The sequence below is a fragment of the Castanea sativa genome, chromosome 10 (assembly GCF_040712315.1).
Source record: "Castanea sativa cultivar Marrone di Chiusa Pesio chromosome 10, ASM4071231v1".
NCBI classification, from domain to species: domain Eukaryota; kingdom Viridiplantae; phylum Streptophyta; class Magnoliopsida; order Fagales; family Fagaceae; genus Castanea; species Castanea sativa.
The window spans coordinates 21,688,682-21,714,833 of NC_134022.1; the positions used below are offsets into that span (position 1 = coordinate 21,688,682).

Here is a 26,152-nt window from a genome sequence, read left to right on the forward strand (position 1 = left end):
AACGCAAAAGAAGAGTTAGACTAGCAGATATAGAAGACAAAAGAAGAAGAGTTGGACTGATAGACAGAAAAACTGAAAGAAGCGTTGAAATCGGAATTTGGAATATAGAACCCCAAGTTGAGACTTGAAAGTGGTATTTTCTTAGGCTAGACAGAAAAACTGAAAGAAGCGTTGAAATTGGAATTTGGAATATAGAACCTCAAGTTGAGACTTGAAAGTGGTGTTTTCTTAGGCTCTGTTTTCAATAGATTATTTTTGCCAATTTATTTTATTATTTAATTTATTTTTATTTATTTATGAATTTTATTGTATTTTTTGATACTATTTATTAATCTTACTGTACTATTTCAACTAACTTCTACTTTATTTACTGCTCTAAGCCTCTTCTTTCCAAGTATATTTTCACTTCCTCTCATTTGTTGCCTTCATTTCACCTTTATTTGCAATACTTTTAACAACAAATATTTCAAGTTTAAGAATATAAATAGATTCCAAACAGACAATTTTGCGGACTCTGAAGTTTTCCATTTTTAATACCTCCAGAGTTTCCCAAGAAGTGGCCACATAGAGCCTTTAAGACTTTTAAGTCATTGATTTGCCAAATGCCCCCATCTCCTTTATTCATCAGAGATAGTTTTCTGCTTTCTTTCCCATTGAATGCCTCTGCTTCACATGTTGTATTGATTATCTTCTGAATCTCACTTCTCTACTTACACCCAAACCAAAAAGAAGAAGAAGAAGAAGAAAGTGACTGGTTTTAGAAATAAGGAGATTTGCTGCTCTAAGCCTCTTCTTTCTAGGTATATTTTCACTTCTTTCCTTTGCTGCTCTCATTTTACTTTTATTTACAGTATTTTGAACAAAAAAAATTCAATTTCAGCAGAATAAGCGGATCTCAAACAAATATAATTTTGCGGATCCCAAACGGATACTTAGCAAAACTCTTTTATTTTTAATACCTCCGAAGTTTCCCAAGAAGTGGCCGCATAGAGCCTTTAAGTCATTGATTTGCCAACTGCCCCATCTCCTTTATTCATCAGAAATAGTTTTCCTTTCTTTCCCATTGAATGCCTCTTCTTCACATATTGTATTGATTCTCTTCTGAATCTCACTTCTCTACTTACACCCGAACCAAAAAAAGAAGAAGAAGAAGAAGAAAGTGATTGGTTTTAGAAATAAGGAGATTTGTTGCTCTAGGCCTTTTCTTTCCAGGTATATTTTCACCTGGGAAGCACGGGTGCGGCGTTTGGGCCGCCGCACTCGCGTCCGACGCGGCACGACACGGGGACGCGCCACGACACGGGGACGCGCAGGTGACGCCGCTGCCTGCACGTCTATGCCGCGTTGGACATTAAAAAAATATTTTTTTTCGGCGTGATACGGCGCCGATTCGGGCCGACGCGCACAAAATCGGGCCGATTCGCGCCGATTTGGCTCGAATCGGTCCACATCGGGCGCAACACCGATACCGGCGAAATCGGCCGATATGGTCGAAATTCAAAAAAAAAAAAAAAACAACAAGTGCATAACGCACCGTTTAACTTGGCCGAAAAAAAAAAGAGGTGCAAACGCGCCGTTTGGAAAAAAACCAAGACCCAGCCCTCTCCCTCTTCATTTTTCTTGCGCCTGTCTCCCACTCTCTGCCTTCACTCTTCAGCTCGGCTCTCTCCCATTCTCTGTATTCTAGTTATTATTTACTATTGCTCTTAAATTTGGTATATGTTTATATAATATGAAAAAAGTATGTTTAGCAATATATTAAAAATATAAATAAAAATATTTTTAATAATTTTTTAATCGCTGCACCTTGCCGCACCCGCACCCTACTCTTTCAAAAATTACCGAGTTCCGCACCTGAATCCCGAAACGCACCCGTGCTTCATAGATTTTCACTTCCTCTCATTTGATTTCCCAATAGTCTGTCTGAAATCAAACGGACTGATATTTGATTTTGAACTTAAAATGTGATGGATTCTCTTAAAACTTATTCTACTGATATTTGGCTCCGTATATAGATTTACTAAGGTGGGTTTGATTTCGCATCATTTAAAACTTTGATTCTATCATGAATATAATTGAGTTTTAAATTAGATGTACACGTGACACTGAATTTGACTTCAATTAAAATCTAATTGGATTTAGATTCTTTAATTTTTATACTTAATAATTCACTTAGCACAAAAATTTAAAATTAAATAAAACACGTGGCGCAAAATTAAGAATCTAATTGAAATATAATTGATTTTTTTTTCTAAATTTTGGCTTTTAATATATACTAATCACTAACTTATGCGATGCATGGAAAAAACTATTGAAAATCAAATTTTAAATAGAATAATTTACTAATTTTTGTTTATATTACATCTTATTTATGGTAGTTTGAATGATTAATTCAAACCTTCATTTCATTTCATTTTAGTAGGAATAATTTTTTTTTTTTGAAACGATTTTAGTAGGAATAATTTAAATGCTTATAACTAAGAGATGGCATTAATAATATATTATATATTGTTAGCAATTATTCAGGATATCATTCAAATATGACAATTTTTTGTTTTAAAAAAAGAAAAAAATTTAAAATACATTGAAACATAGAATACTATATTGGCCAATTGGTAATGCTATAAACATAAGTTATTTTACAATATTTTTATAAATGTTGATGTGACCGATCTCTTATTGGTTTTCATCTAAACCCACCATTAATATCATTTTTTCATTTACTAATAATCATTCACCATATCAACAATTAATAAAAAAATTTGTAATATAATTTATATCTTCAGCATTATTCATTGGCCAATAGATATTACAACTTTTAAACCAAAACATAAGTTGTGATTTTGAATGGATTGGAGTAACAAAACTCAATAGAAAACAATCTAATTTAAAATTTTGTGGAGTAACATAATAGTAAAAATGCCAAAAGGAAGTATACATTGGGGCTCTTTTAAAAAAAAAAATCTCTCTATAATAAAACAATAGGGTATATAAAAATGTTTTGTTTGTTTTGGAGTAAAATATTTTCATACGTTAATGTAAAATATTTTACTAAAAATGTTTTCATTTTACCGCATTTGGTTGAAAATGCTCAAGAAATCATTTTCCATAATTTGGCATTATGCGTTTGTATTTGGTTCGATGTCAAATGTTTTCAAAGTGTAAAATATTTTCAGTTGTTTGGTTGCGTTCTGGAAAAATTCAAATACATGATTGCATGAGGGAAGAACTAGATAAATAATGTCATTAGACTGATTAGAGTAACCAAATAAGTAGTAAGGTATAACGACTGTTCTACTTTTTTTTTTTTTTTTTTTTTAAGGTAGTCACTAAGAAATTTAAATTATACAAAATTTAATAAAGAAACAATTTAAATATATCAATGTCACAAAAAAAATGCAAATACAGGAAATATTACTGTTTTTTGTACTAACAAAGAGAAAAAGAAAAAAAATAGACCAATAAAAGATAAAATGCAAATTGAAAATGCCAATATGAGAATAATAAAGTAACTACAAAAATTTCATAATAAATCTTATGCAAGAAGTTGTTAGCCTGTTATTAGTGGATAAAACATGTCAATATTAATTATAATTAGTAACAACTTATCACATAAGATTTACTGTGAAATTATTGTAAAAATGTTGTGAATGTAACATTATGTTTATATATATTGAATTCAAATTCTTACGATTCTCAATCAAAGATGTTCAACATTTTTATTAGAGTTGTCAAAATAAGTTAATTTAGGATATAATTTTTTTTAATAAAATATGTCAATATTGAACTCAAATTAGAATTAGGAACATCCTACCACATAAGATTCACTGTGAAATTATTGAGAAAATGTTGTTACACTTATATCTTTTGAATTCAAATTCTTATGATTCTCAATTAGAGGTGTTCATCATTTTTATTAGAGTGGTCAAAATAAGTTAATTTAGTATATAATATATTTTTTAAAGTATATATGTACATTTTTTTTTTCAAGTTAGGGTGGCCACAAAATATATTAGTTTAAAATAATTATTTATATATATATTTTTTTGCATGTATAAATATTTTTTTTGACAATACAAGTAGAGGACCACCCTCACATACAAGTAGAGCCGCCAGCAAACAAACAAAAAAATAAAACTATTCAAATATCATTTAACATTTCATCGACAGCAACCTAATTCAAAATTTTTCTCTCAACTCTCAAAGCATATTTCATAACTAAAACTAGTACTTTATCATCCACTCATTTTAACTCTTTGAGGCTTGCTTTTCCTTTGCCTTTTGAATCTTCAAAACCTTTTTCACAATCTTTTGCTCTTCAACCAAGAAGGCTCGGATTATCCTACAAAACCAAAGAAATTAGCTTAGAACATATCTATTGAATCTTAAAAAGAATAAAACCATGCTTGTTATGGCAACAGAACTCTTCCTAACAGCACCTCCAGACAGCACACCACAATATGCCGATTCACAGGCCTACGGTTTCTAGGCAATGTAGACCTTTTGTATTAAGCAGGTCTCAAGTGAGGAATCTGCAGAAAGACCAACACTGAATTAGATTTGACTTAATCACAGGAAAATTTAAATATAAAAAAACTCTCAATAGTTACCTCTCGTCAAGAATATGAGGATCAAAAAATATTTTAAGTAGAGCAAACAGGAAACCTCTCTCTTTCTCACACATGCAAATCAACACAAAAGTGCGATAAATTCTTGTTGAACCCTCTAATAATGACCCATATGAATCCCCCCGACTCAAAACCAACTTCAGCCCACAGCATATAAAGCTCTTCATATAGATTGTATGGTCTTAATAATTGTAGTGGCAAGTGATAGTTTGAGATAAACGCTGCATCTATATTCTCTAGAGGCAAGGAATATAATAAGAATAAATATCTTGGCAAACACAAGGGCATATTTTCGCATTTATCATTTAAATTTACCTACGCATACACATAATTATGTAATAAAATTAGTAATGGTTCACACATAAGTAAGCTTGTTCAGAGTCAAGCTCAATTCCCACCAGTAGCATCACTTTTTTGGTTTAGGGGTTGGAGGGGATCCAGCTCAGATATAATTACACTCTCCAATGTCAAAATGATTTCAAAATATGCAATGCAACTGTTGATTCATACATCCTCGTTCCTCAAAAGTGTGTCAAATACCACATAGCACAGACATTACAGTTACACTATAATTCAGGGCACAACACTACATATCAACCATCATAACACCGTGCAGACACTTATTGATCAACAATGAAGTTCAAATAAATGTTAGATGTGAGTCCCAAGACCTTTGGTTAAAGGCAATGTAAAAGTAAAACATCAATATTACAATCCTATGAGCTGAGCATATTAATACCCTTACATTGGAACCACATATATACACATTTCCAAGATTGAGACTTATTATCACCAACATGGACTCCTGTCTTTCTCACATCAATTACTAAACGCCTCACCAACACATTACCACAAATTAGGTTCCTATAATCAGACAATACAAAAAAGAAACCATGACCATAATAGCAACAATGCACTCAAATATTATAACATCCACCACAACACAAGTTATAGATTCACAAATGGCAAAATTACAATCACAAATTGACATGGCATATAACTATAACTAAAAGATACATTTTTAGATTTAGCAAAAGACCCAATACACCAAAACACAAATATATATAGATACTACATACCCCTTGGATTCTCTTGCCAGTGACAGGGCACTTGGGTCCGCTTGCCCTCTTCTTAGTGGCCTGATACACCAATTTCCCACTTTAAAAATCCACACAAAAACACAAACATTAACACAAAGCCATATCAAAAAATCAAACTAAAACACTATTTTTCAAAACAAAAACAAAAATCCAATATTAAAAAGTTAAGATTTTTTAGTAAAGTTCAGTGGTTTTTACCAGGGTCTTGACGACTCGGTGTTGGTTGGACTTGGTGGCGTACTTGTGGCGCTTACGATAGGTGAGCCATCGCACCATTTTCAGGCACTCTCTGATCTGAAGGGGTCACAATTTTACGGTTGACCGTATTTTCCGGTCCACCCAAACACCCTGTTGGGTGTAAAACATTTTCCGTAAGATTAAGGCAGAAATTGAGATCGGCACCCACAAATCATCCCAAAACCCATATTGAGGAAAACAAAACAGATCAGCGGCGAGATTGGTGGACTCGATTAGTAGTGCGAACTGAGAAATAGAACCTGCGAAGAACCGGTTGCTGGAAGGTGATGAGCCGACTGGGTTGTGGGAGAGAAGAACTGAGGGTGAGAGAGGAAGGGAAACTGTCATGAGTGTGAGAGATGGGTGGCGCCGTTGAGTTGTGGGAGAAAAGGACTGACGGCAGTTTGGGTTGTGGAGAGAAAACTGACAGTGAAGAGGGGCAGAGTATCGTGTTTGGGAGAGAGGAGGGAATTAATCTAAACTCTAAACAAATAAATCAAATTTAAAAATTAGAAATAAAAAAATACTGATGTATAAAATTGTATAGCTAGCAAATCTGACGTGGCAAAATATGGAGAGGTCAACTTATGCGAGATGCAGAAGCGTCAAAAAGTAAAACACGACCACTTAAAAAAAACATTATTTAAAGACTTTGTAAAACTTGACGAACAAAAAAATATATTCTAAAATAACTCTCAATTATTACCTAACCATAACAGCAATTTAACTTAAAACACATTAAAAGCATTAATAGGATCTTCATTATTCTCCTCCACAATAATCTTGATTTTAGGATCTTCTTCCATAACAGGACCTTCATTAATTTCTTCAGAAATCTCTATATTTTGTTCTTTGAATTTTACATATTCTTCAAGAACAATATTTTTTTCAACAAGCAATTCTTCCTCTAATGGTGAAATATATATGGTTCTTCAAAGTAATTTAAGTATGAACTTCTTGACTAATAATAATCTTGCTTTGTATATGACAAGATTTTATCACAATGCACAGGATAAAAGTTGATAGCAAACATTTTTTTCATCCTTGACCATGAACAAATTTTGTTTTTACCTCATATGAATCTATCAAACTACACTCGTTTCCACCAACGTAAGGCAAACTCTAAGTTTATACATAGCAAGTTCAACATTTCTCTCATCACAAATATTCTTATAGTCCAATAAATCATCTAGATCAAGTAACCAATTAAGAAAATCTTCTTTATAAAAATAACCATTAAAACTTGCAATTCTTTTATAAGAACTATATGAAATTTGCTTACCTATAGGTTGCTTGTGAGTCATTTCTCTGTGCCAGTTATCCCTTTGTTTCCATGCTCCAACGACAGCATCCTAGTAAAGATATTTGTAAGTATTAGCTGTACGTCACGTAATACCTGCTAAGTTTTCTATCATTAAAATTGCTACCATCTCATACGTTAGCCAATAGACCAGGATAGGTCAATGCTCTGATACCAATTGATTTGGGATGCAGAAGTATCAAGAAGTAGAACACGTCTACTTCTAGAAAAGAAGAAACAAAATACGTTTGCTTTTGAAAATAACCTCAAATCTATGGGGGTTCCTTGAATCCATAAGGAGAAATGGTTTTAGAATCCACCAAAGAAATAATAGACAAAAGTCTAAATTTTTATTAATATCAATTGTACGGAATGTTACTTCTCTATAAACCCAATACCCACGAAGCCCATCACAATAATGCCACGAGTACAAAGCCGAAAACTCGTTGGACCTCAAATCCTAAAGTATTAAGCGTGAATACATACTCTATTGTACCATGAACATGGTCCGGGTGATCCTTGTCGCCCCACCAAAAAGCCGGGAATCACTACGAAGCCAGTTACAACATGAACCGCGAAGGTGTAATCCTACTTGGTCGGGGTATACAATTTCTCGAGGAGATGAGTCCCTGTGAGCTCGGTGAAGCCTAGGGAGTATAGCTGCCGGGAAGTCTATCCAGCGGTGGAACCAGTTTCAATGTCACTCTCACCACCTCCCACTCCCAACTAAACACCCACTTAAGGGTAATAGCATTGGACCTCTCCTCTCACTCACCATGAAACAATCATAACCCTTCCACTAGCTTTGGGATATAAATAAGAGATGAGAATTTGAGAGTAATGGTTGGCAATTTGAGAGTAAACACTGAGAAAAGAGGGCGATCGTTTTGGAAAAGATAGAGAGAACAATTCTGAGAGTACAGCGAACAAGTGTATATAGGTTGCCGAGCATAGGATCACCCATTGTAGGAAATTCAAAAGCCCACAAAATAAATAGATTGTGAGCCCAGATAGAAATTGGGCTCAACAGCTTCTTTCGGGTACGCACAATTGGCGCTGTCTGTGAGGATCTCCAACGTAACTGTGGTTCTATTGGGGCGCACATAGGAAAATGTCTAGAAGTCGGCTAGGAAGTTATGCTGAAAATGGCTTTGGAGGGTCATTGTGGGGGTCTACATGGCGAGAAAGAAGGCAGAAAAGGCATGAAGACAGGCGGCATGAGGAGGCAGAGCAGTCCGGGCTCGGAGAGGGATCGTTTCAAACTCTCCGGACAGTATCTGATGCCTCAGGGCACAATCGCTTCGACAGAAGGGACCAGGAGCTTGAGCGGAGGGATCAAGAGCTCGAGCGTTTACGTAGGATGGTGAGGGATTTAGAGTTGGAAGCAAGGGGAAGACGTTGGAGAAGGGATCATGAGGAACGAAGAGAAAGGTCGGCTAGTGTGGGGAACCACCACGCGGCAGGGTCCTATCAATCCAGGTCTCATTGGCACCGTGATCGTTCACGGGAGTATGCGGACCGTGATTCGACTTCCCCGGATGAGGGACGACCTCGAAATGTGGCCATGGACGCAATGAGCTGGGCATTGCGCCAAGCTGCCCGATCGCCGTTCTCGAGAGATATTGAAGGTGCGCCAATGCCGAGCAGATTCACACGGCCGCCGTTCAACTCCTACAATGGAAAAACAGACTCGGTAGAACATGTAAGCCACTACATTCAAATGATGTCTTTGCACGCTCAAAATGACGCCCTGATGTGTAAAGTTTTCCCTTCGAGCCTTGGTCCCACTACTTTAAGATGGTTCAACGGATTAAGGAAAGGCTCGATCCACAGTTTTTCCGAATTGATCCAGGAATTTGGTGTACGATTCATGACTTACAACCGAGTTTCGCAGCCCGTGGACGCGTTACTGTTAATGAAAACGGGGGCTGGGGAGACCATTCGCAACTACGCTAATCGATACTGGGAGTTGTATAACAAGATTGGCGGGGGCAATGAAAAGATTGTGGCGGGCACTTTTCAAATGGGGTTGCCTGAGGAATCTGGATTGAGGGAATCATTGACGAGAAGGCCTCCTGAGAATATGAGGCAGTTGATGAGGCGTATCGAGGAGTATAAGCGGTTGGAAGATGATCGGTTACAAAGCAAGGGGAAAGCCCTGGTCATAAATCATCCTCGAAATATCGGTTTCCAACCCAGACCCCGGAAGGATATGAGGATTCAAGAGCCAGGGCCAGGACTGGGAGAAGTGAATGTAGCCTTCAAGGAACTGGTACACAGGATTGTCGATCGAATTAAAAACGAGTCGTACTTTAGGTAGCCGAACAAGATGAGGGGCAATCCATCGAGAAGAAACCAGAATTTGTATTGTACATACCACAAAGATAAAGGGCACACCACCGAGCAGTGTAGGGTATTGAAAGACCATCTAGAACAGTTGGTGAAAGCGGAGCATCTGAAAGAGTTTTTGGCGGCAATAAGGAATCAAAAGGTCGGGCAAGCGGATCGGCTGCGCGGAAATCCTCTCCCACCCCTTTTCAGAGTAATAGAAGTCATCCATTCAATTCCAAAGGGTGCTCCAGCGTCCAGGACAAGGAGGATATTGGCCGTGGTACCGGCAGAAAGTTGCGCGGGCGAGCATTCTCCTAGGAAGAAGCTGAGGTACACTAAACAACCCATTGCTTTTGATGATAATGATATGGAAGGCACCATTCGGCCGCACGACAATGCTTTGGTAGTCATGGCCCACGTAAGGGGTTTCATAGTAAAAAGGATAATGATAGATCAGGGGAGCGGTGCAGATGTAATGTACCCCGACTTGTACAGGGGGCTCAGGCTGAAGAAGGAAGACATGTCCAAGTATGATACGCCATTGATGGGGTTTGATGGCCATATAATTCCAGAAGGGCAGATTTCACTCCTTGTCAACATGAAGGGTAAGGAGGTAACTGTAACGTTCATAGTGGTCACTTCTTTCTCATCGTACACAACAATCCTTGGAAGGCCATGGATTCATGACATGGGGGCCGTACCGTCCACCCTGCAGGTAAAGGTTAAGTTCTGCACCAAGGATGGAATCGCAGTGATAAGGGGCAATCAATAAGTAGCCAGACAATGCTTAGTGGCCGCAGCCAATCGAGAAACCAGGCAAAGGGAGTCCACTAAGAAAAACCCCTTATAGCAACTACAGCAACTCCAAGAGGAAGTGGGGGTTAGCTGTGTTGAGGACCTAGTAAAAGTGAAGATTCTATCGGATTGTGAAAGGAGTTTCCTGATAGGGGCAAGCTTGAAGGACGAAGAGAAGGTGGAGTTGTTGCTTTTTCTTGTACAAACCATGGACGTATTCGCTTGGAGTCCATACGAGGTGCTCGGGGTTGGCCCCGAATTTATAGTTCACAAGTTTAATGTGGACCCTTTATACCCTCCTAAGAAGCAGAGGTCGAGGAGATTGGCTAAAGAGCATGTCGAAGCCGTTAGACAAGAGGTTGGGAAGTTGAAGGAAGCCGGGGCCATAAAAGAAACGTTCTTTCCAAAATGGCTTGCAAACACTGTGGTAGTAAGGAAGAAGAACGGTAAGTGGAGGGTCTGTGTTGACTTTACTAATTTAAACCAAGCATGCCCAAAGGATCCGTTCCCGATGCCGAAGATTGATCAGTTGGTAATTGCGGTGTACAGGCACCCAAGGATGAGCTTTTTGGACACTTTCCAAGGTTATCACCAAATTGCCCTATCTGTCGAGGATCAGGAAAAAACTGCATTCATAACACCTGATGCTAATTGTCATTACACCGTGATGCCTTTCGGATTGAAAAATGCGGGAGCCACTTATCAACGAATGATGACGAGGATGTTCAGAGATAAGATTGGGCATACGGTCGAGGTATACATTGATGACATGGTGATAAAAAGCAAGCAAGAAGGGCAACATATTGACGACCTTAAATAAGTATTTGAAATACTCCGACGATACCAGCTGCGTCTCAATGCCGATAAGTGCACTTTCGGGGTAAGGGTCGGCAGGTTCCTAGACTATTTAATCACCAAACGGGGCATCGAAGTTAAGCCCGATCAAATTGAAGCCATGAAACGTCTAAAACCGCTGAGCAATCCGAAGGAGGTTAAAAAATTGACTGGTATGTTGGCTGCCCTTAACCGATTTATTTCCAAATTCACTGATCGGTGCCAACCATTTTATCAGCTTTTGAAAAAGTTGAAGGGGTTCTAGTGGGATGAAGAATGTGATAAGGCCTTCCAAGACCTAAAGGATTATCTTGGACGGGCGCCAATGTTGACAGCCCCAGAACCCGGAGAAGATTTGTATATGTATCTCTTGGTATCCGAGCATGTCGTGAATGCAGTGCTGCTGAAGGATAATGGTGTGTGGCTACCAATTTACTACATAAGCAAAACATTTGTTGACGTCGAGACAAGGTATTTGCCACTAGAGAAATTGGTGGTGGCACTCGTGCACTCTACCCAAAAATAGCCCCATTACTTTCAGGCTCACACCGTCTATATCCTGACTGAGTATCATTTGCAGTCATTGTTGAGGAGATCTGACTTTATGTGGAGGATATCTAAGTGGGGGACTCGGCTGGGTTCTTTTGACATTAGATACAGGCCAAGGAACTCAATGAAGGGCCAAGTACTCGCAAACTTCATTGCTGAGTTTTCGCCGAAAATTACGGAGATGGATTGCCTTGTAGGAGTCAACCCGTGGAAGGTATTTGTGGATGACGCATCCAATGCGGCAGGGGCAGGAGCTGGAATTGTGGTCATCACCTCGGAAGGAATAAGCTGGAACATTCATTCATATTAGGTTTTAGAGCCTTTAATAATGAGGTCGAGTATGAGGCTTTGCTGGCCGGACTGAGAGTTGTCTCAAACTTGGGAGCTAAGGAGGTGGAAATCTACTTGGATTCCCAGCTGGTAGTTAACCAAGTACAGGGGAGTTTCGAGGCCAAGGATCCCCAGATCGTTGAGTATCTATGGGTAGTGAAGCAGACTATGGGCTACTTCTCAAATGTGAAAGTGGAACAAGTTGCCAGAGGGCAGAATCGTCACGCCGACTCCTTAGCCACGTTAGCATCATCAATAACTAATGAGGTGCCCCGATTAATCAGGGTGGAATTGGTGGCTAAACTGAGCATCAGTGCGAGGACGGGAGTTTCACAAGTTACCACTGCTGGGAATTGCTGGATGGATCCTATAGTCAAATTTTTCGCTGAGGACCGAATACCAGAGGACGAAAAGAAGGCGGCCAGAGTACAACAGAACGCTTCTCGGTACTGGCTATCTACAGATCGAAAGTTATATCGAAGGTCTTTTGAGGGCCCGTACTTGCAATGTTTGCACCCTAGCATGACTGAAGAACTGCTGGCCAAACTGCATGAAGGCGTGTGCGGCAGTCACGTTGGTGGACGTTCATTGGCTCACCGAGTAATAACTCAGGGATTTTGGTGGCCATAAATGCGGAAGAACGCCATCGAATATGCACGGAGGTGCGAGCAATGTCAAAGGCACGCCCCAACAATCCACCAACCTGCTAGGAACCTGAATCTTGTTAGTAGCCCATGGCCTTTCGCTCAATGGGGGCTGGACATAGTTGGACCTTTTCCTCGGGCAACGGGAAACTGAAGATTTGTATTGGTAGTAGTGGATTACTTCACAAAGTGGGCAGAAGCGGAGGCGTTGGCAAACATCCGAGATGTTGATGTCAAGAAGTTCGTATGGAGAAACATTATAATGAGATTTGGGGTGCCAGAATCCCTCGTGTCGGACAATGGGCTGCAGTTCGACAGCAAAGCTTTTCGCGAATTCTATAGCAACCTTGGCATCAGAAATCGGTATTCTACCCCGGCATACATCAGAGTAACGGCCAAGCTAAAGCCACCAATAAGGCCATCGTTAACGAATTGAAGAAAAGGTTGGAGGGTGCCAAAGGTAAATGGGCCAAGGAATTGCGAAGCGTCCTATGGGCGTACCAGACAACCCCGAGGAGATCCATTGAAGAGACACCATTTTCTCTAACTTTCGGAGCAAAAGCTGTCATTCCAGCTAAGATAAACCTATGCAGCGCCCGAGTCGTAGGATTCGCTCTAGCCGAGAATGAAGAATTAATGTTCGGACAGCTAAACTTGTTGGAGGAGCACCGCGAAGCGACGACCATTCGGCTAGCAGAGTATCAGCAGAAGCTCAACTGAAGGTACAACAAAAGCGTGAGGAGAAGGGAGTTTACCACGGGAGATCTAGTGCTTCGTAAGGTTGTTGGGAATACACGAGACATCAATGCAGGGAAATTAGCCCCATCCTAGGAAGGACCCTATAGAGTGACCGCCATTGCAGGTGTAGGAGCATACTACTTGGAGGACTTGGAGGAAAGACCGCTTCCTCGGCCATGGAACGTTCACAACTTAAAGAAGTTTTATCACTGACCGATTGTACACCAGAGTGCAAATTGAATGTAATCGTACATATATGTTTTACATGTTAATATGATTGTATTTATTCATGCAGATGCATTTAACTCCATTGCTGTTAATTTAGTATTGCCAGTCAATAACTACGGAGAAAGTTGTGTAGACTAAGGCAACTCATTCTACATTAAGGACATAAATCTGTCCTCTGATCGATCTTCATTTCCAAGCAGGTGGAAACCTTAAGCTATAATATTCTAAGGACAGAAACCTGTCCTCGGTTCGATCTTCATCACCGAGTAGGTGGAAACCTTAAGGTAAAATATTCTAAGGACAGAAACCTGTCCTTGGTTCGATCTTTATCACCGAGCAGGTGGAAACCCTAAGCTATAATATTTTAAGGACGGAAACCTATTCTCGGATCGATCTTTATCACCGAGCAGGTGGAAACCTTAAGCTATAATATTCTGAGGACGAAAACCTATCCTCGGTTCGATCTTCATCACCAAGCAGGTGGAAACCATAAGAAACTTCTCATTAGTTCGATCTTCATCATCGAACAGATGAAAACCCTAAGCCAAAATATCCTAAGGGCAGAAAACTGCTCCTAGTACAATCTTTATTACCGAATAGGTTGGAGTTATGAACAAAACGAGGCGAACCTCGATACGGGTTTCCAGCCACCATGAGTGAGAAAGTAAGGTATGATAAGCAAATTAACCATAATCATGTGCAAACTCAGTAGTTATCAAACAAGCATGAATGTATTTAAAAGTAGGGGGAGGGGGAAATGAGTAAAACTCACAAGTTTCCATCTCAACGAGATTAATTAAAACCATTCAAAGGTTAAAGAAATTGTTTTATCACCATATCTTGGCGATCTAGGCTTACCAAACATAAAACCAGTAAATAAATAAATAAAAAACTAAAAAAACTAACAGTCTTCACGCAGTAGGGTCAGTAGGTGTAGTGTGAGTAGTAAGTTGACTGAGCTGTAAGGGGGGTTTGGTTTTGAACATCTTCAACTCCAGTACGAATATTACTCGTGACCTCTAGGTCAACCATTTCTACGTGGGAGTCAATCGCCCACACTGGATCCCTCATGCTTGGTGTATCCTCCTCATTCTCAACACCAGCTTGACTCTGAACGAGGGGAGGAGGGGCCGGACAGGGAATCTGCTCGGGATTCCATAGTGGAGAGTCCTCAGCCACTCCCATTGCTTGAAGGGCGGCCAACCACCCCTCCCCAAACCTATGATGCCGGGCTTGGTGGATAATAGGCTCCACAAAATTTTCCACCTCTGTGAAACCTGCGTTGTACCATTTATCCTCGCAGACCTCAAAAGCATCTTTCAAGCCAGCAATATGGTCGGCTTGGGCCAAATTTAAGCTATCTGCCATTGCTAGTTTGAGCTCGGTCTCGCCCAGTTTGGTTACCATGTTTGTCAGTTTGTTTTCTACCGCCAATCAGGCTTTCTCAGTGTCTATTGCTTTTCTTTCAGAAGCATCGGCAACTTCTCCCTTCTCCTTGGTCGTGGCCTCGGCAACAGCCTTCAGTGCCTTCTCCTGATCAATGACCTCGGCCACCTATTTTAGTCTCCCGTCAATGACGCAAGTCAGCTGCGCGGCCTGAAGACGTAAAAATAATAGAACGATAAGACTAGAAAGATACCTACATATTGCAACGCGTGAAAAAGAGGAGATAGAAAATTACCGCAATAGTATGCCATTACAGTCACCTAGTCAGCGACTCGTCGTCACCTTTCGAGAAGAAATGCGCATCCTCGGGTAGAAGGAGGCCCTGCGCCAGACTCTGGGCAACCCGCCCCCCTTCACCTTGGTTCCACACCCACATGCTGGTGGCTACCGATAAAGGCCCGTTGCCCAATCTAAAGGCAGGCTGCCAACCAACCTCGGGCTGGGAGGAAGATGCCACGTTGGTCCCAACCGTCAGTTGAGAAACACTCATTGTCTCTTGGATTTTGGGCCCACCTTTTGCACGGTGCGGGGTCTTCGGTGAAGCGTCAGTCAAGATGGGAGTGTTTTTCTCGGCGACGCGCTTCTTTTTTTTGCTTTCACCAGTGGGAAGAGCCTGATCCTTTCCTTAGGGGGGTTGAGGTTGAGCCACCAGGCTAGCCCCGGGCAAAAACCGAGTGAGGGTCATTGTTCTCTGCTTCACCATTTTCTCTGCTGGGCCAGATTTGGCGCTTGAAATACCGATAGGTTCAGCTTCTTCTTCTTCGGCTGCTTGGACTTGGGCTTCATTTCCCTCGACAGGAATATGTTCTTGCTCTCTAAGAGCTTGGGAAACTCGTTTGGCTGACTTATCCCTGACTGGGGCAAGGTATTCAGCAGTTATGTAGCAAGGACCGAGATCTCGGGCTTCGTCAGTGGTCAACAAGGGGGGGAGGAAGTTGGCGTGCCGGATGTCGATATAAGACAGCAGTGGGCTATCTACTAAAAGGGCTTGGCAGAAGGATTGCCAAGTCCTATACACGAGGGTGCAGTCGAGTATGAGGTGCGATGTCGGTGTGAAGGAATATCTCGGACCTAAGCACAAAATTCAGGTCTCTTACATTCACCACTCTAAGATTTGGGGTAAATATTTTACCGTCTGCAACAAAGAAATACAGTGAGTTAGTATCTAGATAAGCAAAAAAAAAAAAAAAAAAAAAAAAGAGAAGGGAAAACAAATTAGTGATCGGTATGAACCAACTTCGCGCCGCGAGAAGAGGCAAGGGATGTCACTAGCAAACCAGTTGTCACGCACCTGGACGAACTCCCCGGCAGAATTCCTGTAAGAATCAGGTAGGCATGAAATTAGCCGTACCCGCATATCTCTGACTTTCAAATAATAATCGGTGTTCTTATTCCCACATAGACTGTACATGTAGTTTATATCGTGATAGTTCAATTGCAAACTGTATATCTTATTCAACCTACTAACACAACTAACTACCCGGCAAAAATTGAGAAGGCGTTGGTCCGGACACAAGCCATAAAACCTAAGGGTATTGAGTAAGAGAGCATCCACGGGGAACCTAACCCCACCCTCCAAGATTGACATTAAAGGGAAAAAAGCGGTGTTACAACCTCTATAGAGAGCAATTTCGCTCTCATGGCAGTACGCCACATTCACATCCTCAGGGATGTTGAATGTTCGCCTAAAAGTGGCTAAGGACGCCTCAATGTTTAGAAGGTGAGCATAACCCATCCTAGACTCCAAGATTGAAGAAAGAAACAAAAGTGAAAGAGAGAAGTAGAAGACTTACTTTGGGCTCTAAGAAAGAGGGGTATTCTGGGCTGAAGAATTAACACGCAGATGAATGCTCGGCAGAGAGGAAACTCAGAGAATGGAGAACGTAAAAGTGAAAGAAGGATTCAGAGTGAACTATTTATAGGAGCCAAGAAGGGAAAGATAAATGTTGCTTAATAAATGAGGAACGGGAAATCCTACGAATCCCCATATCAACTGCCACGCGCGTGTCGCCTCGGTTCACGAACCATCAGGCAATGATGATAGCTAAGCCAGCAGTCACATACCACACGCCTTTTTAGGAGCGCGTTAATGAGTATTCTGAACCACCCTATACCTGTCTGTTGAGTCTCTCAGATAGCGCTTGACTCTAATCCTTGACTCGTGCCCGGGGGCCAGGCACGAATCAAGGGGGGCTATTGTACGGAACGTTACTTCTTTATAAACCCAATACCCACGAAGCCCATCACAATAATGCCACGAGTACAGAGCCCAAAACTCGTTGGACCTCAAATCCTAAAGTATCAAGCGCAAATACATACTCTACTGGGCCATGAACATGGTCCGGGTGATCCTCATCACCCCACCAAAAAGCCAGGAATCACTACGAAGCTAGTTACAACATGAACCGTGAAGGTGAAGTCCTACTTGGTCGGGGAATACAATTTCCCGAGGAGATGAGTCCTAGTGAGCTCGGTGAAGCCTAGGGAGTATCGCTGCCGGACAGTCCATCCAGCGGTGGAACCAGTTCCAATGCCACTCTCACCACCTCCCACTCCCAACTAAACACCCACTTAAGGGTAATAGCATTAGACCACTCCTCTCACTCACCATGAAACAATCATAACCCTTCCACTAGCCTTGGGCTATAAATAAGAGATGAGAATTTGAGAGTAAGGGTTGACAATTTGAGAGTAAACACTGAGAAAAGAGGGTGATCATTCTAGAAAAAGATAGGGAGCACAATTCTAAGAGTACAGGGAACAAGTGTATTTAGGTTGCCGGGCATAGGATCACTCATTGCAGGAAATCCAAAAGCCCACAAAATAAATAGATTGTGAGCCCAGATAGAAGTTGGGCTCAACAACTTCTTTCGGGTACGCACATCAATAATACTGGAAATATGTTTGCAGACTTGGAGGCCTATTTAAAGGCTTTGAAAAACTTAATGGACAAAAGAATATATTCTAACTATAATGGAAACCAAATTTAACCTAAAAAGTATTAAAAACACCTAAAAATAAGGAAATAAATCAACTAAACCTAAAATAACATTATTTACATAAAAATAACAATATTAACTAACTACAAAAATTAAATTGTAGATTTTGTCCTACATCATCAACCAAAAGTCAAAGACTTCAGTTTATAGTATATATAGACTAGTATGTAACCCGAGCATAAATTGAAGCGGTGCTATTGATATTAACTTGAGTTATTAAACATATAGGACATTAGTTCGACTGGGACATTTAAAGGAACTAAAATGGTTTTTTCTTATAATTTTTCATGATAGTAGTTATGCCAAGTTTTTCATTGCTATTATGTATATAATTTTAAAAATAACTATTAGATATTACATATACAATATCAATTCACAATTATTGTACGTGAAATTCTACTAAATGCAACACAAAATAAAGAGAATATATTAGTCCAATAGTATCTCCTAAATTGAATATGAATAGATGCATGGGATTGTTCAGTTCAATTACAATTTTTTAGGTTCAAGATTTTCGCATACAAAATATCTGAATAGAAACTGTATAAAAAATATGCACATTAGTTTGGAAAAAAATAACAGCAAAAATCTAAACAATTTAATTTTTAAGGAAGGCTAATCAAAGCAAAATCCAATTTTGACTCTAATTGAATTTTCTCTAAATTTTGGTATAATATATGTGGGGGAGATAGGTCCAGGAGTACGTATTTATATACATACTGGGCCAAAGGCCCAATCCGAGGATGTTAAAGCATTCCGAGGATGGATAAATATCTTACTAAAAATTCATATTGGTACATAGGGAGGTAAAGTTTGATCATAATCATTCGAGAAGGTGGTCTGAGGAGGAATATTTCCTCGGTTCAGCTAAGTGGAGGTCAGAATAGATTGTCTATCGCCTAGAGGCAACATCCCATAGGACTCTGTTGATAAGGATATGCACCACCAAGGTATAAGACAAAAGGAAACTATGAAATATCTAAAGGGAAAGCTGCTACCACCGCATTAAATGCCCTACAACTAACTCTCTGACCGCATTAATGAGAAAGTGATGTCTGAGTAGCATGGCTCAGCTTTACAGCTATTTCCAAAGGCTTCAAGAAGGGGTTGATGAGACAAGTATCCAAGAAAAAAAAGCTGATCCATACGTGGAGGTTGAGGAGAAGAGGAAGAAAGATAGAAAATGCAGAGGAAACCCCCAGAAGAGGGGGATCGGAGAAAAAAAAAAAGAAAGGAAAAACATTGTAGACTTCATAACAATATCTGTAATTCTGACCTTAAGAAGAAGAAAATATAAGAATCGACCTCCTCGGCTTGAGTCCGAGGACAATTTACACTATACAAACTATTCCATCTTCATCATACTGTCATCTTGGCCCATTGTCATTGATATCTAAACTCATTAGAACCTAAATTTCTAACCCACTCTTTAAAATTCATTGCATTGGGTTTTTTGGGCCTATTCCCTTCCTATTTTGGGCTTAGGTGTAAAACGTGTCCTTACAATATATATATATATATATATATATATATATATATATATATATATATATATATATATATATATATATATATATATATATATATATATAGTTAGTTAGTTAGTTAGTTAGTTAGTAATGGACCATACATAGTCATGATAATAACTTATAAATTTGAATTATTTTTAGTTACACAAAAAATGGCTCATAAATATAAAATCATTCAAATTCTCTCTTCCTCTAATTTTACATATAGAGTTAGATATATGATTAGTTTTTTTTTTTTATATTTTAATTATATTGGATTCCTCATTTTCTACAATGAATAAACTCATTTGAAATAAAAATTTAAAAGTTTAGATTAGATGAGAGTATGGGGCAAGTGGTGCAAAATTAGACTCTAATTGAATTTCAATTTGAAATCTAATTGGATTTTCTCTCAATATTGGACACACACACACACACACACACTAGTGTGTAATTACAAGTACAATTAAAAAAAATCACAATTACATGGTTCAAATTGTACTTTTTTTTAATAGAAGATGTTCAAATTATAAATAGTATTAACTTATACTTTTTTTAAACTATACATTTTTAAAATATGTAATGAGTTCTCATTATATATATAATGGTTTTTGCACTCAATAATTTAATTGCCACAAAAATTAAAAACTTAGATAGATATGTGGCGGAAAATTGGATTCTAATTGAAATCCAATTTAGAATCCAATTGAATTTGGACTCTTCAATTTTTACACTCAATAATTCACTTAGCACAAAATTAAAAATTAAATGGGACACGTGGTGCAAAATTGAAAATCCAATTAAAATGTAATTGGATTTTGTCTGAGCTTTGCCAATTTATATATATATATATATATATATATATATATATATATATATATATATATATATATATATATATATATATATATATATATATACAAGTTGGGTTTAAGTTACATCATCTTTTATGTTATTCAATAACTTGTTATTGAATTAACATTTTGAAAATCCAATCGTTGAATTATATGTTCTTAACATGCATGCCAATTTTCATATCAATCGGATGTTATTTACCATTTGATCCATAAACTCATCTTTTATGCATTATTTTAAACTATAAAAACTTGAATTTTATCAATTGATTCATGACATGGCTATTAATTTTTGACCACCTTGAAATTTTGCAAGTATGAAGAATATATGAAAATAATGTAATCTAACATTGGATTTGTCAATATTCGCATTCAATTAAAAAATATTGAGTGGTGTAATATTGCATATAGTTATACTAGGTATAACTTGAACCCAACCCTTAATTTCACACACACTAGTATGTAACTCGTGCTCAAAGTTACACTATGTGTAACTTGAACCCAACTCTTAATACACACACTAGTATGTAACTCATACTTACACATTAAAATGATGAATTGTAGTGGTGGTATTGATGTTAACTCAAGTTATTAAACATATAGGACATTAGTGTGCATTTAGGAAGCAATGAAAGTTATAAATTATTTCACTATTCAGCTTATTTTTGTTACTATTCATAGGTCTCACTGCACTTTTTGGTACTATTCATGGGCCCCACTGTACTATTTCAACTAACTTTTACCTTTATTTATAGTATTTTCAGCAATAAGTTTTCAATTTTAGCAAAATAAGCGGTATCAAAACAGACCCTTAGTTTGACCAAAACATTTGGAGTTACTAAAATGGTTTTTTCTTGCAATTTTCATGATATTGGTTATACTAAGTTTCTCATTACACTATTATTACATATATAATTTTTGAAGATCACTATTAAATACTACATATACAATATTAATTTGCAATCACTATCTGTAAAATTCTACTAGATACAACACAAAGTAAATTAATAAATTGGTCCAATAGCATCTCCTAAATTGAATGTGGATATGTGCATGGAATCATTCAGCTCAATTATAGTTTGTTACGTTCAAGATCTTTACATACAAATATCTAAATAGAAAACAGTATAAAAAATATGCTCATTAGTTTAGAGAAAAAATATGAGCAAAAATCTAAACAATTTAATTTGTATAGAAAGGTAACAAAATAAAAATCCAATTTTGATGCTAATTGAATTTTCTCTAAGTTTCGGGGGTGTGTGTGTGTGTGTGTGTATTACTTAGTTAGTTACATAGTCATGATATATTACATAAATAACACATAAATTTGAATTATTTTTAGTTAAAAAAGGCTTATAAATATAAAACCATTCAAACTCTCTCTTCTTCTAATTTTATATATAGAATTAGATATATGATTAGGATTTTTTAAAATTTATTTAAATTGGATTCTTCATTTTCTACACTGAATTAACTCATTTGATACAAAACTTGAAAAATTAGATTATATGGAACACGTGGCACAAAATTAAACTCTAATTGAAATTTAATTTTAATACTGAATTAATTAACTTTGCAGAAAATTTAAAAAACTTAGATTAGATGAAACACGTGATACAAAATTAAACTCTAATTGAATTCTAATTTGAAATTTAATTGAATTTTTTACTTTTGTTTCACATATTGAATCTTGGGCGCTGGATCACTTTACTCTTTCTACAGGGGAAAAAAATAATACAGAGGGAGATAAGCTGTTCGTTGTTATTTTCTTGGCTACCATTTCAATCCAGGTATACTACCCACTTGTTTCTAATCTCATTTGATTTCCTAATAGTTTGTGTTCTGCCACTAATCCTACTGAAAGTTGATTTTATGTATATGCTACAGTTGATTTGATTAGCTTTGTTATCATGTAAGAGTTTATGTTGGATTATGAGTGAGAGAAAAATAGAGATCATAAGTAAAATTAGCATGGTTTGGTCCGACAATTAGATCTATTCTATAAACTTCTTTTTTACAATGAACTTTAGACTAATTCTAGAATTATCCTTAACTTCCTCTCCAATTCATCAAAAAAATAAAAAATCCTCTTCATGCTCTAAAAGTAAGGTTATTATAAGTAGGGTTAGGATTATCTTGTTTACATTATAGGCGTTTGTTTTGCTATGATGTGATGCATATTATAATAATATGAGATTAAAGTGTTTGATTCACTTGGTTTTTTCTTACATTAAGGTAACGTAAGATTACAATTTATTAGTCTTACTAATAAATTGTATTTACAAAATTGCCCTAATATATATTCATCATAAACTGAAAATTTTCAAACCTAGCCATCATCTTTTTCTCTCTACTCAAAACCCTAGCCCCTCTCTCTTGAATTTCCTTATTTCCATCACTCATCACTCAAAAATGGAGGGATCTATAGAGATGCAGCTTGTTTGGATTTGTTTTCAAGTTTTGTTTCTATCACTCTGTTAAATATTAGCATTGATACACCATGTTGAATATGCTAGTATGGATGCGGAAGTGAAAGCATAAAATAGCATTGATACACCATGTTGAATATGCTAGTATGGATGCGGAAGTGAAAGCATAAAATATAGAACACGATAACACACGAGAGTTACGTAGTTTAGCCTAACGGCCTACATCCACGAAGGAAACCCTAAAGGGCTACATCAATAATATATTAAAGTGTAGTACAAATACTGTATTACAATGAACCATAACATGTGTATATATAGTAGACTAAATCCTAGACTAATAGACTTATAGTACAAGTAAGAGACTTGGCTTGCACACAAAGTAGAATTAGGTTTGGGCTTATACTAATGGGCTAATATATCTCTAACACACTCAATTCTCACATTTTTTAGTAATGAGTTATAAAAACTGAAAACAAATTTTAGGTGTTTTTGAGTTATGAGTTATGATGGCATTTTTGTAAACACACATGTGAGGGCCCACGGTCAGACGATTGTCACCTCAGGCGCTGCTTTTTACTCACACTCCTCCAACGGCTCTAATTAGCTCCAACCCCTTCACACCAAGTAGCAACAGAGGACCTCTTCACCATCACTTTTCTCCATTCCTAGAGCATCACTTTTCTCCATTCCTCTTCGTTCTTCATCCCTGACCCAGTCACACCAAAAAGTGAATAAAGAACAAGACATACCCACTTTGGAACGACAGTGATCAGAACTTTCACGGGGCAAGGATCGGGATGGGATACACACACCGGCGATGGGATTGAGGTTCGTCTCTTCAACCATCACTGACGAGATTGAGCAACAGAGCACCAAGAACTTAATGCTAGGTTCGGTTCCAGCGCCAAGGATGGAGGAAGGACGTACAGCCTGTTGGGGGTTTGGTTTCAAGGACGAGGAGGGAGGAAGAAATCGGTGGCATCTCAGCGGCTTCGGCGCAGGTGGGTGACAATTGAGTGGAGGACATTGGAGGTGTTAAGGCTTGAGGGAAAATGGAGAAATCTGGTTTGGTGAAGTTGGGTTTTGGGGGTGAGTGGAGTTAAGAGGGGCTGGGTAGCGGGTCTGGTGCACATGTAGCATAGGTCAGAGTGTGGGTCCCAATGTTTTGAGTTTTTAAAGATGAAAACACAACTTAGTTAGGGTCCATTTGGGAGTTTATAAAGGAATGGAATGGAATAGAATGTTCATTAAAGGAATGGAATGGAATGATCACTAAAGGAAATGAATAGAATGGAATGGATTTAGTAGGGAAAGAAATGGAATGGAATGGAATGAAATTTAAAAATCTTGTTTGGATGTTATAAAATAAAGAAATGAAAAGGAATGGAAAGTAAGTAACATCGTTTGGAAGTGACATTGGAAGGAATGGAATGAAATCATTTTATAATAACATTATTATTATACCCCTCATTTTAAAGAACATAAAAAATAATCAATGAGAACTTATAATTGCTTTGAAATGTTTAGTATTTAGTGGATGATGTGAAACTAGTTAGCCACAATTGGGTCTATGTTAGATTATTGAATTACAATATAGTTTTGTCAAGGTGAATAGATTGCATCACAGTAATCAATAATTTAACAGATGAAGATAATGGCATGAAAAATTAACAATACCACAATTTCTTTATTTCAATTTGCAAATTTTTTTTAGGGGATGCTAGCTTTAGATTGGATCTTTTTTGGCTGGTGTGCTTTACAATGGATTTGATAATTTAATACATCTTCATTTCCCAATTTCTTTAAGGAAAAAAGAAAATTTTATTGTAGGTAAAAAACAAGCTATGTATATTTCTATGTTGTAAAGCAATTCACGCATCACATATTTATTCTCAACAAAATAAATATTGTCTAAAAATGCAAACAAATATCTTTAGAAAAAAAAATTCAGGTAATGAGTCTTGCCAAAACGAAACAAAATAACATAATCCATTCCAAAACTAAGGTTGACCAAAAAATTCCACACTTTTTTAATTTTTAGGCCTAGACATCAGTGTCAAGACACATTTGCGCTCATGATCGGGGCAACCAAAGAACATCCCCTTATATGTTGGATTTTTCATCAAAAATATGTAGGCCTCAGTCTTTGATATTGGATCTAAGTCCAATACACCCAAAGCTACATGAACGTTTGCTCCATATGACTTTGAAAAACACTTTGCCATGACCTCAGTCACCCTATCGATTGCCTTTGATACATTATTAAATGACTGGGAAATTACATTCTCGAGTTCATCATCTTCTGCCAGTCATCTTTTCTTTCATTTAGAAGACATTGCATCTTGTGATAACACTCTAGATAGTGCAACATTAATTTCTAGTGACCTCTGATCATCTTCCACTTCGAAGTTCTCCAAAGAAACTTCATTTTGAGATATCAAATTATCAATCTCATCAATAGTGGTCAATGTAGCATACCTAGCACGTTTCTCCTTTGCAGTTTTAGCATGATCACCTTTTGCTCTATCTTTAGCCCAAAGCTGTGCCATCATAGAGTAATTGAGTATAGGTGTTGTCATCCACTTCTTGGCTGCAGGTTTAGGTTGTTACAAACCAAGACAAATGGTTAAACAACAGATATAATTATGTAATACAAAATTAAACTCACAAAAAATGGTAATTTACCGCTATGAGTGGCTCCCAAACTTCTGGTTCAGCTATCCACATATTTAAAGAATCATTCCATCCAAAACCACTCAATCCATCTTTAAATATGTCATAACATTCATGAAAATTCTTCTTTAGAGTCTTCTGTTGATTTTTCACCTTATCCTTGTTAATCTCCATGTCAAATTTTTCAACCAACTCTTTCACTATGTCATCATATGCCTTAGAGGTAAAGGTTTCATTAACTCTACCACCTACGATCACCTGATGTAAAAAAAATCCACTAAAGCATCATCCATAACACTACTTCATTGTACTTCTTTGCTTGGATCTCTACTATTCTTCTTTGATATCTAACCCATGCTATAATTAATAGGACAAAAAACACATATAAAATATTGTGTAAATATTAATATTAATTATCAAAAGATAGAGAGCAATATCAAAATGAAAAGAGAAATTTGCATAACATTTAGGTCTAAGCAATTGAAACATAGCATAGTCTTAAACGACATGACAACAATAAACCCAAAAG

The 26,152-nt window shown here is 37.6% G+C and overlaps 1 protein-coding gene and 1 long non-coding RNA gene across 3 annotated transcripts; one reads left to right on the forward strand and one right to left on the reverse strand.

Moving 5' to 3' along the window:
* Nucleotides 1-3,562: 3,562 nt before the first annotated feature.
* LOC142613905 (uncharacterized) lies at nt 3,563-6,478 on the reverse strand. Of its 2 annotated transcripts, none has more exons than XR_012840324.1 (4): nt 5,927-6,478; nt 5,708-5,786; nt 4,440-4,532; nt 3,563-4,342 (listed from the first exon to the last, which is right to left on the reverse strand). It is a non-coding gene; the product is annotated as an uncharacterized LOC142613905 (long non-coding RNA). The 2 variants fall into 2 exon arrangements; XR_012840325.1 differs by having other exon boundaries at nt 4,425-4,532; nt 5,927-6,458.
* A 3,116-nt stretch (nt 6,479-9,594) lies between these two features.
* Nucleotides 9,595-13,468, forward strand: LOC142612219 (uncharacterized). Its single transcript, XM_075784336.1, has 5 exons — nt 9,595-10,311; nt 10,456-11,145; nt 11,806-11,988; nt 12,108-12,704; nt 13,136-13,468. The coding sequence occupies exons 1-5, from the start codon at nt 9,595-9,597 to the stop codon at nt 13,466-13,468; spliced, it is 2,520 nt and encodes an 839-aa protein (XP_075640451.1).
* Nucleotides 13,469-26,152: the final 12,684 nt, after the last annotated feature.

What these genes read in the sequence shown, in the direction of transcription:
- LOC142612219 (XM_075784336.1), top strand. Translation starts at nt 9,595, where the DNA reads ATGAGGGGCAATCCATCGAGAAGAAACCAGAATTTGTATTGTACATAC. An exon ending in AGATTGGGCATACGGTCGAG is followed by an intron (nt 11,146 to 11,805) that starts GTATACATTGAT and finishes TATCATTTGCAG; the next exon opens with TCATTGTTGAGGAGATCTGA. An exon ending in TAGGAGTCAACCCGTGGAAG is followed by an intron (nt 11,989 to 12,107) that starts GTATTTGTGGAT and finishes TTTAATAATGAG; the next exon opens with GTCGAGTATGAGGCTTTGCT.